This window comes from Dendrobium catenatum, unplaced genomic scaffold (genome assembly GCF_001605985.2).
Source record: "Dendrobium catenatum unplaced genomic scaffold, ASM160598v2 fragScaff_scaffold_716, whole genome shotgun sequence".
Taxonomy (NCBI): Eukaryota; Viridiplantae; Streptophyta; class Magnoliopsida; order Asparagales; family Orchidaceae; genus Dendrobium; species Dendrobium catenatum.
The window spans coordinates 6,354,893-6,372,899 of NW_021319178.1; the positions used below are offsets into that span (position 1 = coordinate 6,354,893).

The window sequence follows — 18,007 nt, forward strand, 5'->3', positions numbered from 1 at the left end:
ATATTTTATAAATTTTCATTTCTTTATTAAATTTATGAAATTTCTAAATATTATATTAAATATTATTAAAATTTTAAATATTCTATTAAACTATATATTTAATATGTTAGGTTTCAATTTGCGTTTTCTATAAAAAACCAGGATGAAATCAGGTTTTCTAGTGAAAATGCAAGAAGAAATTTGGTTTTCGTTTTCAACGAAATCCCAAAACCATTTTGAGATTTTGATATATATTTTTAAAATTACATTTCGTGTACCTAATTCAACGTATATTGTGATCCTTTTAAAAAATTTGCCCCCTCACTTTTCTCTCACAAAGATGTAAATAAAAAATAAAAAGCATATACTCAAGCTCATATATTAGCTCTAGCTCCTCGAGCTACACAATTAGCTTAAAATATATTTAACTTTTAATTTTAATTAGCATTATATAATATATTAATATTTTAAAATTATTTTTATATTAAAACTAAAAATTATAAAACAAATTAAATGCTTAAATTTATAAATAAGAAATCGAGTCAAGCTTGAGCTTTCTAAATGAGATAGATTTAAAAAAAATTTAAACAACTCTAGTTCTAGCTCATCAAATGAGCTTGAGCTAACCAAGAGATATTGGATTCGTGTTCAATGTATATGATGGGTGTAAGTTTTCCTTGATTGCCTAAATATATAAAAAAAGGGAAACAAAAGAGTGCTTGAGCACACTAAGAATTAAACAAGATGGGCTCAATTAGGCAAACACTTAGACTCGTTTTACACCACCTATGTTCGCCCTTGGACTTCCTTATCATAAATGAAAGTAGAGGCATAATATAAATTTATGTCCTGGAGCATTCGCGGCGGTAGAGAAATATAAAGTTTAATGTCTTAGCATTATATGAAGATCTAGCACACACACATATAAAAAGAGAGAGTGTAGCATTCATAAGAGACACCAAGATTTTTACGTGGAAACCCCCTGAAAAGAGGAAAAAACCATGGGGTCTAGCCCAGTTTGAATGATTCCACTAGTATTTGTAGTCGATTACAAATGAGGCCCTTCTTAGAGAGAATGTCTTGGCTTGATGTTACAAATGTACGTCATATAGAGTGCATTACATGGTGGGAGTTACAATAATCAACATAGACATGATTGTTTGGATAGAAGAACCATAGTCAGCATTAGATAGGGGTTCGAAAGATCGTAGTTGATAGGAGATCGTGGTCAGAAAGACCGTTGTCTAGTGATGAAGGTCAAAAGGACCATAAACGGCAGGAGGCAGGGGTCCGAAATATCGTAGTAGGTAGGAGACGGGGGTTAGAAAGACTGTTGTCTGGTGATGGAGGTCGGAGGGACCATAATGGGCAATAGACATGGGTCCAAAATACCGTAGTAGAAGGGCGGTACTCCAGGAAAACTCTGGGCATCATGTGGTCTTTTGACAAAAGTTCGGGCCTCAGGTAATGGTCCAGTAGAAGTCCAGGCCTCGGGTGGTTGTCCGACAAAAGTTTGGGCGTTATTGGTGGTCTGGTGGAAATTCGGGCCTCAGGTGGTGGTCCGGCGGAAGCCCAAACCTCAGGTGGTGGCCTGGTGGAGCACAGAGCCTCAAGTGGTGGTCCGGTGGAAGTCCGGGCCTTGGGTGAGTGTCATAGAAATTTCTTATGCATTGCACTCATATCAAAGCAAATCTAATGGTTATGAGATTTATCCTAACCAAATGAATATTTTTTTTTTCTTCAAATAAAGTAGCCTCTATAGTTAATAGCACTTGAAATTTAATATTTAGAATATGTTTGCAAAATCATTTGGTTTTAATTTGACCAAACTATATTTTGTTTTGTTTAGGAGTCTCATTAAAACAAAATGCTGATAGGTTTGCATGTTACCTATAAAATGTGAACCTGCCTTGATTCACCATTTCTGAATCCAAATTTGATTGACCCTAATCCAAATGATAAACTTTATCATGCATTATTTAGGTTTGTGACTTGAACTTTTTGTTCCTCTTTGCCACGTGATTTTCTGGAGTTATCAATAACTTGGTTCCTCTTCTTTGTCATTAATTCTTTAACCTCTAACCCCTTTTGTTATAGTCAAGGCGGGTCTTCATCTTCACTCGAGCTTCGTTTCAAACAGCTTTCATACTATTTTCTAAAGTAGCTAAAAAATTGTCCTAAAAAGCTGCTTTAGAAAATAGTAAAAAAGTTGCCCCAAAAGAACCCTTCATAACTCTGCCGCACGCATTTTTAGGCTTTATTTGTGAAGATTTTTTTACTGCTTTGTAAAGCTACTTTTTAGTATAAAAAATCTCTTAAAAACAGGAAAAAATAGTGATCTAAAAGCTGTCTCAAACGAAGCCTTAATTTCTCTTGTTGCTTTCGTGGTTGCATTCTTCCTCCCTCAAGAATGTTCTTTTGTTTCTCTCTCTAACATATAAGTATACTTGTATCCAACAATCAACATGACTCTGGTATTTCTTTTATTTCTTTCTAAATTGCTTTATTACTTGGTTTTCATTTGACATATTGTAATGCTAATACTGTACTATAATAGTGTTGCGTAGCTTGATGCTGAATAGCTAGTCAGTGATTACCAAGAAGGCTTCTTTATGGGTGTGTTAGCTATGCTGGTTAAATCATGGAAGATGTGCACTTGCAGTATAGTGCAAATAGCTTCAGGTTCCTCGTACAAATTAAAAATCTAAAATCAAGCTCTTAAAAATGAAGCAGCTCAAAGCTTATCCAACCATAACTCAGTGATGAACTAATTTTCAAGCTGAGATATAACTATTATGAAATAGTCTTCGAGCCACACAATATTTAAAGTTATTTGGTCCTTCAATTAATGTCTTGCCGTTCTCAAATCTCAATAATATTTTAAGTTCTTAATTTGAGCTTATTTGGATTCCGATCAGATCATTTGTGATGTCAATATGTTCCTCTCATAGAGATGATCAATATGACTGTAAATTTGTTGAAATTAACTTATCGGGGGAAAATACTTTAATTTCATAAATTTTAATTTGAATATTCTCTCGAGATTCATGTCGATGAAGTGAATTTTGTGAAAATGTATCAAGACCAAGTATAAGCTAATTTGCCAAACTAGTTTACTTATAGGCATATAATTTAATACTCATTAGTACTTAATAACTTTTAGCTGCGTTAATTAATGAAATAATTCTCTTTTAAATGGACCAATGTTCAATAAATAGTTAGCTTAAGTACTTTAATTTTTTCACTATTGAATATGGTAATCCTTAATCAATTCGTAATTATTAATATATTTTTAATAAAAAAACTTATTTTTGAAACATTTAGTGGTCATATGGCATCAATGATCGGGTGGCGATTGGGCTGTGTTTCGATGAAATCGATTAGATAGTGTTTCGCAGAAGTGGTCGTGTTGTGATTTGAAAGCAATTGTGGGCAGTAGTCCAATGTAGCAACGATTGGGCCATGATTCAACAATGATGGTTAAGTGGTGGTTTGATAGAGGCATTGGGCAATGACAATCATTTGCCATTCTTGAAAGGCGTTGGTTTGACAACAACTGTTGGGTGTTGTTTCAACAATGGAGGTCAGACAATATTTTGATGGTGGTGGTGGGTGATGTTAAGAAAATGGTGGTTGGGTCGTGGTCCAACTGTGGTGGCCAAGCAACTTTTTTCAAGATTGTGGTCGAGCAATGGTTTGTTGGCGGTAGTTGAGAGGAGGTACGAGGAGGTTAGATGGGGGCAATCGAGCGAAGCACTAGGATTCTTAAAACATTTGAGGCCTCCCCGATCTCTTGTAGCTTTTTTCTCTTCATATACAACTTTGTGACCCTATTTACAAATTTTATGGGTTATATTCTTTATATAGTTAAAATTCAAAAAAATTTAGTGTGCAACTCATTAACTATCTTGATCACACATTCTTTTAGTATTTAGTATATTACAATTATTTGATCTTAAGCTCGTTAGATTTTTCTTGCCAAGACACTCAATTTTACTATTAGCACATAATATTTGAAAGACATATAATCCACTAATTAATATTTCAAAATTTTTAAATGTGCTTGATTTATTCTTATTTGTATTTAGATCATATCACTTATACTGTCGGATTCATTTCATCAAAATATTCAATTTGATTATAAATTTATTAAAATCAAAATTCAGATAATCTCAAATATAATTCTAAATATTTTTAATTTAAAGATTTTATTGAGATTCATATTTAGTAGAATAAAATTTTAGCTGATGTGTAATTAACAATGTGCAGAAAATTATTATTTCTTCATGAAAATCAATATAGATATAAATATGTGAGTGCGTGACCTATATGCTGATATGAGTCCCGGCCAACCGTTGGCATTCTTACACTCTCTTCCCATAGAACAATTATTACTTCCTCCGACCGGACGTAGAGGAACGTCCGGTCGGAGGCAAATTCCCGCCAAAAAACGAGTTGTACCGAGCAAATATCGAGCAATATCAAACAATAACGAATAATATCATCATTTGAAGACCCAATACCGATTTATACCGGCTTTACCGAGCAAATACCGAGTTATACCAAAGTTGTACCGAGTTTTTCCCAGAAAAACTCGGTACAACTCGGTATTTCTCGGTATCGCTTGGTATAACTCGATATTGGTCTTCATAGAACGGTATTCCTCATTATTATCAAATAATACCTAGTTGTACCGAGCAAATACCTAGTTTTTTGACAGGAAATTGCCTCCGATCGGACGTTCCTCTACGTCCTTGCACCGGACGTAATAAAAGTTCCTTCCCATAGGTCGTTAGTAATCAAGATAAATAATAATTATACTGAAAGGTTCAAATTCCAGTGAAAAAATATATTTTGGCAGTATAAATATACACAAAATGTCCCAAAAAAAAAGTATAAATATACACACATATACAGAATAAAATTTCAATGTTCCAACCTCTTATCGCTCTTTCTACAACTCAAATTGCCTAAAGCTTTTGAACTTAACTAAAAGGAAAAAAAAAAAAAAACTCACTTTATTCTTCTTTTCGAAATTCGAAATTTCTGAAGAACGTATCTTAAAAAAAAAACATTTTTGTGAAACCATCGACGGAGTTAAGGGCTGTGGGATCCAATGTTTGGAGGAGTCCAAATGATTTAAAAGATGCTATTATTAATGCTATTTGTGCTAAAACAAAAGCAGTGGAAATATTATGAGCAACTTAAGGAAATTTTTGTGGAAATTCTGGGCTGATTTTCTGCTCCTAGTTGTTGGCTGGGCGCGTTATATCTGTTTGATGTCGATTCTACTTTCTGTGGTCATTTTTTTTTACGAGGAAGTACTGTCCTTAGGCCAGTAAAAACCCCGGTCGACATTGCATGCAACCCACACCAATTTACACGGGCCAACACTTAAGGCTTTCACTGCTTGCCAAGGGATTCGAACCAGGGACCTAGGCTTTGCCCGCCGGCTCTTCACCATCCGGACAAGCAGCGGCGGGTTCTGTGGCCTATCCATTTGGTCGCTGTTGGCGTGGTAAACGTCTGTGATGTGATTGTTCCTGTTATGTTGAGGCCAATTTTCACTTATGGGAGGGTTTTACTTTTTTGGGCCTCTTGCAGCAGTTCATTCTCCAGCTCTATCTCGGTTCAATTGCTAGCTGTTTTTTTTTTTTTTTTTTTTTTTTTTTTTTTTTTTTTTTTTTGTTTTTTGGAACGATGATGAGCAAAGGTCTACATCTCTCCAGCATCCTTGGATGGTCTTATGGCAACCAGGAAATCTATTGAAGTTTATTACATAGGCGCTGTGATGGTCCGTCTTCTTTGGCTTCGAACAACCTGTCTCTTCTGTTGGATTCGTTGCTTATTACTATGATATGTTCAATGATGTCATTACGATGTAGACCGTATTTTCCCGAGTCCGCTTTTTCTCTCGCAAAATTTCTTTTTCCTTTTAGATTTTGGGTGGTATAATTTCTATACTTGTAATTGCCTGTTTTGATTTTTGCAACACTGGGTGATTAATATACAGGCTTTTTGCCCCCATTTTTACCAAAAAAAAAAAAAGGGCTGTGAGACCATAGATCCTTCACTCTCAATCCTCAAGAGAGAGAGAAAAAAATTATATATATATATACAATGTTTTTAAAATCGGACCGGACCGGTCGGTTCAACCGGTTGAACCGCGAACCGGTCGGCCGGCCGGTTACGGTTCAGACCAAAACCGGTAAATCATAAAACCGGCATCCACCCGCCCGAACCGGGGGTTCAACCGCCGAACCGGTCCCGGTTTCTGCTAACCGGCCGGTTCAGCAAACGCGCCATTTTGGCGAAAATGATAAATCTGACGGCTGAGATGCGATGATGATGCTTCTTTATGCGAAAAAAAACCCTAATTCATTTCTGTCGCGTCGCGTGCTTCGTTTCCTCTGTTCGCTTTTCCTTCTTTCTCTCGTGTGATTCGAACGAACGAAGAGTCGAAGACGGAGCCGGGAGAGAATAAAGACCTCTTCTTTTGTGCGCACGTCATTTGCAGGTTATTCTTTGTTTAGGGCATGCTTTCCTCTCTCATTTTGGTCGGACAATGATGGCCTTTGTTTGGGGATTTGTTTGCAGGTGAGTTTTTTTTTTAATCAGTTTCATTCGCGATTTGCAGCAAACGAAGGTTCGAGAGCTGAGATTTTTTCTTCTTCTCTTATGTTTTCCTAGTTAGCAAGAAGACCTAATAGCTACAGGTTTTCTTTCTTCTCTAATTAAATGGTTACAACTTGCTTTAAGTCATAAGTTGATTAGTTACAGGCTAAAGAGGTAACCAAGGTTTTCTACAGATTTTTTTAATCGGTTTCATTCGCCATTTGCTTTGCTGTTTGCTTTCCTTTGTTATTACTGAATGTTGCGGTTTGCTGTTTGCTTTCCAAAAATTGAATCAGTTTGCTGCAGTTTCCTGTTTGGTTTACTTTATTCTTTTTGCATTTGTATATTAATATGTTTATGAATCAAACCAGGCATCTAATTCCAAGGTAAAATTTGCATTTTTTACAATCTTAGTTTAATTATAGCTGAACAAGATAGCAATATGTGCATAGTTCCTCTTAAATCTGAATGTTTATCTTGATTAGGTGCAACAAGGTTAGGTTTAGAGTGAATGTAATAGAAGAAAACTTCTCATTTATTTTTAAATTTTTAATAATATTATTATTTATTATGTTAACCGGTTCGACCGGTTCGACCCCGGTTCGACCGGTCGACCCGTGAACCTCTCCTTCTTCCGGTTCGTTGTCCGGTCCGGTTTTCACAACCTTGTATATATATATATAAAATCTGTTTTATTAAATTATAATTATCAATAATCTGCTTTATTCTTTTATTTATCCTCTGATAACTCTTAATTTTTAAAAAAATATTTAGAACTATGTGAGCTAATTTAAATTAATCTTCTTTAGTCTTTCTGTTAGTACTATTATAAATCTATTAAAAATAGAAAAAAAAGATGAATGAATGATATTTTAATTATTTATATTGAGGAAAAATATTTAATTATATCAATAATAAAGAAATCGTTCGAAAATTTTAGAATATGAGTTATAAATTATAAGTTCTTTATTCTTTTAAATTTATTTTTTAAAATATCAAATTTAAATAAATTTTTTTAATGCTACCAATTAACATCCGTCTCAAGCATTAGTGGAAAAAATTGAAAGAATATTTACAAAATTTAATTTGTGCTCTACCAAAAAAATTGTTTGCCTGTGAAACTAAAAGAGCACTGTGCGAAGATGAATTCAAAGGATTCTTTTAAAGACAATGAAATTTTGAATCGTAAATTCATATAAAAATTTAATTTTCAAAATTATAAAAGTCATTTAAGATATTTTATTTTTTTATATGTTTATTTAAAATAAAATATATTTAGTATATTAAAAATATTTTATTTATATTTATATTGAATAAAACATCTACTAATTTGATTTATTTGATAATTATCATGATTGTTGGCAAGCCACTTCCCCAGTGCTTATCAAGAAGATGAAAGAGCTAGCGGTCAACGGTGACGATGACAACAAATTGTGAGGTGGGATGGAGAAATTAATTTATGCCGAAGTCGGACACAGCTCTATATTCATAAGTGAATCATGTGCAACCATGTTAGCGGTACCAAGCTACTGTACCAAGCGAATGAGCGATGTTGAGCAGTACCGAGCCACGATATCGAACAAATGGTTGACATGACACATTATGGTTGATCTCTGGATGTCGGTCGGCATCCGCACAGAATAATTTCTCAGTTGAAAAAAATACAATGAACAAATATTAAAAAATAAAAAAAAATGCAAAAAAACCCTTAATAGTAAAATTTAAACTATCTACCAATAAGAATACAAATAAAAGTTGAATTGAGAGAACTTCAGATTTCTCCAAATATAAAAAGTCTTGAAGAGTAAAGGATGGCTTAGATCAAAACGTTTCATTCAATATAAATACTTTATCATTTCACCCAACACAAAATAACACAAGAAGACTGAAGCAACACATCCAAAGCTCAAAAAAAAAAAAAAAAAAAAAAAACACAAACACATCTGAAGCCTAATTAATATAAGAGAAAAAAAGTTTTTTTTTTCTTTCAAAAATGACCATCATGAATTTCGTTAGAGAAGCCATTGAAGAATCCACTCCAACAGTTTTCATGGCGAATAGTACTAGCACCAGCACTAGCGTTTGCTGCAGCAGTAGTACTATTACTGACACTAATTAGTCCACCATCAAAAGGAAGCGTGACTCCATTATCACCACCAAACCCATAACAGTGGCTTTGAATCCCACCAATGGCAGTGGTTGTTGTATTGGCGGACCCCACAAACCCACTCCTCAATACGTCGAGGAAGCCATGACCGAGGTCAAGGTTAGAGTTAGGGTTAACTTGAGTAAGTGGTATTTTCTTCGAGGAAGAAGAGGGGGAGGTTGAAGAAGAAGCCGGTTTCTTGTTCTTTCTACAACCTCCTCCAATAGGGATATTTCTGAGAGAGCCTCCTTTAGTCCAATACCTTCTGCAACTTTTACAGAAGTATCTGGGCTGGGAGAGGCTGTAGTTGTTGTAATAGCAGAATTTTGTGTTGAGTGAATCACACCTTGGGCATTTCAATGCTTGCTGAGACTCTGATTGAAATTGAAACTGAGCGCTTGGATTTATCCCCTGATGAAGCTGATAAGGTGAGGATGCTGCTGTTTTAAGGCAGCTCAGAACTGGTGCAACTTCATTCAGAGGGTAGCTTGTCATTGTCTGAAGGAAAACATAAATGGAGCTTTTATTAATCAAATTTGGATTTTATCAGAAGAAATTATCAAGTATGAAACAAAAGTAAGAAGCGAGTAAACTGCATCAGAAAATCATCTGAACCTTATTTTCTTGAGGGGGAGTTTTTTTTTTTTTTTTTATGCTTTGACAGAAAAGTTTAATTCAAAAGAGAAATTGAGGCTCTGTCAAATCAAGCCTAAATTCCACATTCCATGATTAAGAAAATCTTAGCAATAGATGCAGAAAGAACTGCAGATCATAAGAAATAAACAGATCCAGAGACTAAAAAGCACAACAGAATCATGGATAACTTCTTTCAGACTAAAGATCACAAAAATATTTGATCCGATAATGGAAAAGAGATCCATGCCACAAATGAAAAGAGCAAGAGGCTTTGATTGTTTGGTTTTAAGTTTTACCTGGTACTGGTGGCCATTAGTGATCTCCATCCATGCACACCAAGTTCTTCTCAAAAGAAGCTGTTTCTTGTGAAGCAAGCAGTGAGAGAGAGAAGAGAGAGAGCGCGCGGAGAACTCCTCACATTCTCTGTTATAAATAAGAGGGTGTTAGAGAGAGAAACTGGATTGAGCCACAGAAATTTCGAGCAAAGGATTCGAGGGGTGGGGAAGCAGAGAAGTCGGGCCCACAATGGCATGGATCGACCACTTTTATGAATAGTGGTTTGAGGAAAACTGGAATATTTTTCCGTGGGCCGATTGCTAAGGGTGGGGCTAGGGCTATTTCTAGCTGTTGGCTGTTATGGGCCCATTCCGGCCCGTCTGTGGTCCACATAAACGACAAAACCCAATGGCCTGCTGCGGCTGGGATATTTTGCAATTATCGCCATCACAATTTGAAGTTTGCAAAAATACGCTTCTCCTGGTTTGTTCTTCTCTCTTAGCCGTAGTCACAAAAAATATATTTACCATGTGGGTCCGGGTGATCTGAATATAGTGACAAGTGAGAAATCTACTTCTAATTTGTAAGATTAATTAATCAGCTCAAGCTTAAATTAGAGGTGACTCGATCTCGACTTAACTTATTTACGTCCCTAACTAATATGACTAAATTGTGCTCAATTGGACTTGATTGTTTGATTCATGAATTTTATATTTATTTATATGGACTTCTTTATTTTATATCAATTTTATATAGATTTGTCAAATTAATCTGGTCAAGAAGAATCTTGTTTGCATTTTTAATTAAAAAACAAAAAAAATTAAAAATTGAAAATTACTTCTGAAGTCATTTGGATTTTGATTTTAGAAATTTTATAATCATGATAATACAAGTTGTGATGGGTTTAGGGATGTAATTGATTAGGGCTGGCTCATGAAACTGCTCAAACTCCATTCACTAACAAGCTCAGGAGTCATATTTATTGAGTCACATGCTGAGCTTAAACTCAAACTTGAGTTCAAACTTGACTACACTTGGCTCGTGAGCTCCCAAGTTGACTCAATTAAGGTACATATTTAGGGTCTCATCTTAAGCTGAAACTAGAACTTGCTTTGCTGAAGCCTTTTTAGCAACTAGTAAGGCTGCAAACGAACCGAGCCGAGCCGAGTATGTGAGTGTTCATGTTTGAGTTCATTTATTATTAGATTGTTTAAGTTCGGTTCGTGTTTGATTCGAGCCTTATTATTTGCGTTCATGTTTGGTTCATTTAAATTAATGGTGTCCTTGTTTGGTTATGTTCGGTTCATATTTGGTTCGTTTATTTCTTATCTAGCTTTAAACAGACAAGCTTTAATGAGCTATGTTCGTAAACATATTTAGCAATTTTTTTACAATATCAAACAAGCACGTTCATGAACAATTCTAATGAGTATTCTTGAGATATCAAATAAGCAAGATCATGAATAAATACATAACTAGTATTTTTGAGCTACCAAATAAACTTGTTTACGAACAAATGATCTATGAATCATCTTTTATTTGTTCATGAACATCTTAAACAAACAATCTAGCAAACATTGACAAATGTGAAATATCTTTTGTTGATGAACAAATTCATTACATTGAAGGCATAAAATAAAATGAAATTAAATTTATAATAAAAGTAGTAGTCTATTTAAAATGAAAATATGATTAATCTATATGAATACATTTATCGAGTTTATTTATGAGTTCTAAATCGAACACGAATCGAGCTTTTATCGAGTTTGTTCATGAGTTTCAAATGATTTTGTTCGTGGAAAATAAGCCGAACACATTAGTGTTCAAGCTTGTTTATATAAGGATTGAGTATTAAAAATATTGTTCAAGTTTATTTGTTTAGTTAATTAAACGATCACAAACGAGCTTTAATCGAACCGAACAACGAGTAGCTCGTCGAACGTTTGGTTCGCTTGCAGCCCTAACAACAAGCTTCTATCCTAACTTCCTCTCGAGTCAATTCCAAGCCTAGGAATAAAAGGATAAGCCAAGCTCAAGTCATTTATTTTGACTAACAAGTTTGAATTTTCTATAACTTGATCTCAATTCAACTCGTTTACACCCTTAGACGAGACTAATCTAATGGGATTAAAATCATATGATTTCACGTACATATCCAATGAATTAAAATTATGTTATTTTGATTGCATTAAGAATATGATTAGAGAGGAAACTGTTATTTACAAAAAATCTATTTGTTCACATTATAAAGATGAATATTTTCCCCCCTAATTTAGTTCTAACATTCATCCCCTGAATACAAAGAAACAAAATTTATTCCTAAATTTATTACATAGTTTTGGACACTCCAATAGATACTCATGATAAGACCTCTTCATTCATTTTTATTTTTGACATTTTAATGCCTTAAATCTAAATTGCAAAATGTCTAAATCATTTACATGTAAAATTTAAATGTTGTTTTATTTTAAATGAATCGTTTAGGCTTCATTTGAGATAGCTTTCTTACTGCTTTGTTTTTTAGACAACAGCCATAATTTCTATATAGTCACAATTTTATCGTTGCTATAAAAAAAATGTATATTAGAAAACTGCTTTCTACAATAACTTTAAGAAATTACTTTATCTATAATAATTTTGTGAAACATTAAGAAAGTTGTCACAAATAAAATTTTAGACCGAAAATATATGAACTACATTCCATGTCCATAGAGCCTTGTGCAATCCTCTAGTGAATTCGATTGATTTTTTAATCAAGAAAATCATCATTTATTCTTGAAAAAAATGATATTAAATATTCGTAGGGGTGTTGATATTGGACCCGACCCGAAAATTTGACCTGAACCCGACCCAAAAATTTTGGGTTTGGATTGACCCGAACCCGAAATGGGTCGGGTTCAACATTTAAACCGGTTTCAAAAATTGGGTTGGGTTGACCCTTTGACCCAAAATTGATCAGAAATTGACCCGTTTTTTACCTGAAAACCCATTTTGACTTGACAACCCGAGATTGATCATATTTTGACTTGTTTTTGACAAAAAAAAGTGGAGATTGACCCATTTTTTGGACCCGAAAACTATAAGTTTTTTGTTGGCAGTAGGTCATTCAGGTCGGGTCTAGTTGACCCTGACCCGAAGCGGGTCAGGTTTAGGTCCGGAAAATCGGCCGGTTTGTAAAAATGGGTCGGGTTCGGCCCGAATAGTGCAGGATCAATTTTGGGTTCGACCCCAACCCGACTTGTGACCCGAAATTGACACCCCTAAATATTCCTATATAAATTATGTTAAGATAAGTTTAACAATAATTTAATATATTTATATATTAACATTATTCAAGAAAATTATAATGCATTAATCTTAAAAGAAATTTAAGAATTTGCAAATTTATTTTCCTACAATTTACATTAAATTCTTAACATGTTTTTTTTCTTTTATTCTTGTTTGCCATTATTTGGCCTCAGCAAAATTCTCACTGTAAATAAATTGAATTTGTTTTTTTTAATATAATTTATATTAAAAAATAAACTTCTTCATTTAACGAAGCCCCTTCTCGTTAATGTGGGTGAAGTTTATCCCATGCATTACGAATTAACCCAATAATATTTGAATTACTATCCAAATATCTTTTTAACAAATATAATTTAACAATTATTAATTAATAATTAATTCTTATCTTCCACATAAGAATCAAGGCCCCCAACTAGGAGCCCTAAGTGGGCCGAGCCAGCTCACATTTGAGCTTACAAGTAGGGGTTTCAATTCGGGTCAACGGGTCGGGTTCGGGTCCAACCTGAGTTGATCCGGACGTAAACGGATTGACACGAACCCGACCAGTTTAGCTAAACATGTCAGAATATCCAACCCGAAGACTACCCGCGCGAGTTACCAGGTTGACCCAATCCGACCTGCGAACCCACGGGTGCAATCCCTACGTCTCGAAGACGAGGCGACTGCGCGATGCGATGCAGACGAATAAGGCCAAGCGACGCAGGCACGACGTAGTCGAGGGGAATAGGGCCAAGCGGCAGACGGGCGGAGTGGTCTTCCGTCTTCGTCAGATCGAACCTGGCTTGGTGACCTGAAGCGACGGAGTGAGGCATGGCGCAACGCGGAGGCCTCTGGCCTCACCAGCTTGGCGACCTTACACGACAGAGCGAGGCATGGCTAGGCGGAGCACCAAAGCGCCAGGTCAATTTTCCGGGTCAAAAGGGTCAACTCCGGGTTGTCGGGTCAACCCGAACCGGACCCATTTCACAAACGGGTCGATCCGAACCCGGATTTTTTCGGGTCGGGTCTGGGTCGGATTTCAGCTCGTGTCAAAACTTGACACCCCCACTTACAAGTCACTAGTTTGAGCTCGAGCCCATACTCATACTTGTATATTAAACAAACTCAAGCTCAGCCTACCTCTGCTTAAGCCTGTTGAGTTGCTCGTTAAATGTATTTTAAAATTAATATTGTATTATATATTTGGATTTTTAAATTAATTATATATTAAAAAGGGTGGGACCCATATCCTACAAGGCCTGGCCTCGCCGCGCGTACGGGAAGACCGCGGGTCAGTCAGCGCGAACCCGGCGATAGAAGGCGGCTCGTTCAAGACAACGGAAGGAATTTTGTCGGCTGTGCGGGACCCGCCCATCAGAATCTTTAGTTTCCCGAGAGAGGAAGAGAGAGAGAGAAGGCGATGGCGATGTTTCGGGCAGCGTGAAGACGTTTGGGTGGTTGCTTGGTCGAGCAGGGAAGAATGATACTAGAAGGAAGGCGGCTACAGGAAGCGCCACGCAGACGGTGATAATTGCTTTGTGCCCGTTGCTCCGTTCGGAGTTTGTCGGTGACGGGCAGCAAGAGCAAGCAAGAGGGCAGAGGGTGCATGCTTTCTAGTTTATAGTAATATACTAATATCTATAATATCTATAATGTTTATTTTTTTTAAAGGGAATATGAATATTTATTTTTAGATAAAACTATTATTATTTTTATATTTATGAAATATTTATTGAATTCGATAACGACCTAAATTGGTTCAAATTTGAATTATTATTAAAATATAATGCAAATTTATCTTATCTATTCCACAATATCTTTTATATAGAGTTCTATTGAATGCCACTAAGCTTAGGGTGTCTTTGCCAATATATCCTTCCTGACAATTTTGTTGAAGTCAACTACTAGCGATCACTTGTAATAAATTTCTCTTCTACTTCACATGTCGCATGACCAACAATGCATTCCGAATAATCTTCGTCAAGAAACTCCTTTTATCCCGATCACATATAGAAGTAGTCGATCTCTTAGGTGGCCTTTAAGGATGCTTTATTAGTAAAATTATCTTCTCCTCAAATACCAGTTGTGTCGTTGAAGCCTGCCCCAAGCAACGTCTAATTGCAAACCCATGTTTTTTTTTTTTTAATGTTGTCACTCCCATCAAAGCCTTTACGCAATTAGATAATGTGAATTTCACTTCTTCTTCATATGCCATCGATCCTTTTGATGGTTCCCCTAAGTCGTGATCTCCATGTAATCACTCTTGTGGATGCCTTCACCCATCGAGTTATGAGAGATGAAAGATCTATAATGAGCATTCTAACATGATTCGAAACTTAACTCAAATCAAGTTTGAATTGAGATTCAAATCAAAGTTCAAACCAAAATTAAAACTTAAACCGGGGTTGAAACTATGTTCAAAATTTGAACTAGTTTAAATCAATTTTGGAAGACTTAAAATTGATTGAGCAATTCATAATACAAAATTGTATGAAATATTTTTTTTGAAATATTTATTTAAGAAAATAATGAGAATATTTATCACTATGGGTCATGTAAAGTCAAAATTTTCTGGTATAAAACCTTATATTCATACAGTCATCTTTTTTTTTTTCATCTTCTAAGTAGCGCTGTATGAGTTGATATTACATGGCAAAACATCATGATGTCCGCCTGCTGATGTGAAAGGCCCCATCTGAGCCCACAATTGTTTGTTTTCCCATGGCTTCTCATGGCTGTGCAGTTTTTTATTTTTATTTTAAAAAAGCAAGCTCAAATTCATTTCACTTTATAAAATAATTATAGATTTTAAAGAATAACTAAATATATCCAACTATATACTAAAAGAAAAAAGAAATATGTTAATGTGTATACAAAAACCCAAACGAACCTAAGTCAAAAAAAAAAAAAAAAGGCATAAGGTGGTCAAACCCTAGTGAAACTTTAAATGCTATGGAAATGGACATCCCTATATATATAAAAAAAGAAAAAGAAGGGATTTTTACATACATAACACTTAAAACTATGTTATTTACTTATCTAACACCTAAACTTATCTATTTACACACATACCACTAAAAAGCTTTTTACTTTTCTAAAAAGCCACTCCGTCTCCTCTCCGTAAACCCCGGTTCGAATATCTGTTCGCAAGCTTGTTTGGGCGCGGGAAGAACAAAGCCCATAGCCTCCCGTCGAAACGCATCTTCCTTCGGCATTTGCTCATCTATCTTCGGCAACTCCTGAAGTCACTTTGATGAAGTCACTTTGCTAAAATGACGTTGCCAAAATCCTGTAGTCTAGCAACTCAAACAACTCCAGAAGTTGTTGTAAGCAGATTTGATATTTTAGTTTACACTTAAGTCGCAAACCGGACTTTAGCTTTTGGGATTAGATTTGATTTTTTTGCTTCTAATGCATATTTTATTGTGAAAGATCATGAGAACTCTTATATAGAACCTTTTATCTATACCGTTGTAAGCCAATTTGATAACAGTATATGGCTTCATGTAGGAGAGTGTATTGATTTCTGGAACTCTTATATGAACTCATGATACACCTAAAACGAACTTGGTCTTTAGAAAATTGCTCGGAATAAGAAGATGCCTATCCAGAGCTCTCGGTCTCTGATGATTTCCTTCTCCAAAAAGTAGGGTATGGGCGTTTAAATGGTTACCCTACATGAAAATGAGATATTGAGCATCAAATGGAAGAAGAACAACAAACCTAGGTAGAAAACTTGGGGAAGAACATCAAACCTAGGCGATCTATCGGGGAGGGGATGTCGAAGGCAAATCCGAGCTAAATGGGATTGACGAACAGGAAAACAAGATTAGAAAATGGAGCAAAACATATCTAGATGAATAAAACAGCCGACCGAGCGAGTAGGAGGCAATGTTAGCGAAGAAGTTTCGGACAACGAACTTTCGGTGTTTGAGTTTGACGGAGTGCTATTTTTGATGAGCGTGAGGGGTTTTAAATGGTAGAATAGTAAATAGTAAAATTTAGGTGTTAGATGAGTAAATAACATAGTTTTAAGTGTTATGTATGTAAAAAATCCCAAAAAGAAAACGACAACAATTCCCCTAACAATCCAAAGAACTTTCACGAAAAGAAATTAGACTGGTTGCCATGAAGGCGACACAGGGGACGGAGCAGAAGATGAGATGTCTGTCATTCCTCATAGTCCACCAGTGTCGAATTTGTGTTGCAAATGGGAGAAGGAATCGAGTGGGAAACAAAAACTAGAGAGAGCATCTACAGACCAAACCGAGAAGCAGCCAAGCGCATAGAACTCAATTAAAACCCAAAACCAACCATTGAGATGTGGCTCCAATGAAAAAAAAAAAAAAAAACAACAACAACCAAACATAGAATGAACACAATAGCCAAAACAATAGAATTGACCATCCATCAAAACTCCAATAAAGGACCACTATCCAAAGTCCCACAAAATAGAACCCGAATAGCCAACAATCCAAATCAGCGAATCATCAAGAAGGGAGGCAAGAAAGCAGCAAAGATAGCATATCCTTTTTAATCTTGAAAGCAATAGTAGATGAGCTGCAACTCATAGAGCATAATTTTCTATCATTCCTCTCCTTCCAAATGAAACAAAGAGAGCATGAAATAATAAGATAATAGAAATTTTTGCTAGGGCTCATACTGGTCTGAGAATCCTCCACAAATTGAAACATCTCAATAAAAAAGCAACAAAGCCGATATAACCGAAAAAGAGAAATCACACTAAAAAAATTAGTGTGACTCTCCAGATTGGAGGAGCATAAAGAACAAAATGGGTCTGTGACAATATTATACTTAAGCAAAATGTCATATGTTTAAGCTCTTCCAACAATGCCGTCCATATAAAAGTAGAAATGAAAGGTATGCCTTTTATGCCATAAGAAATTATACCAAGAAACCTGAGGCAAGTCCACGAAGTAATCAAAAGAAAAAAGTCCTAAAAGAAGGATTCCGCCCACGCAACCAGAGAATGTTAGAGAAAGAAGCCTCATCAAATGAAGTGTTGAGAATACGATTGCAAATAAGAGGCAAGACTATTCAAATTTAAAGATAGGGACAAAAGTAAAT

The 18,007-nt window shown here is 35.4% G+C and overlaps 1 protein-coding gene and 1 long non-coding RNA gene across 2 annotated transcripts; one reads left to right on the top strand and one right to left on the bottom strand.

Annotated features, from left to right (window-relative positions):
- Nucleotides 1–6,103: 6,103 nt before the first annotated feature.
- Nucleotides 6,104–7,216, top strand: LOC114579913. Its single transcript, XR_003701164.1, has 2 exons — nt 6,104–6,496; nt 6,577–7,216. It is a non-coding gene; the product is annotated as an uncharacterized LOC114579913 (long non-coding RNA).
- Nucleotides 7,217–8,041: 825 nt separating this feature from the next.
- On the bottom strand, nt 8,042–9,846 carry LOC110109610 (dof zinc finger protein DOF5.6). The gene is made up of 2 exons (XM_020840767.2): nt 9,673–9,846; nt 8,042–9,238 (listed from the first exon to the last, which is right to left on the bottom strand). Exons 1-2 carry the CDS (start codon nt 9,700–9,702, stop codon nt 8,582–8,584), a joined length of 687 nt encoding a protein of 228 aa, XP_020696426.1. The 5' UTR covers nt 9,703–9,846; the 3' UTR covers nt 8,042–8,581.
- Nucleotides 9,847–18,007: the final 8,161 nt, after the last annotated feature.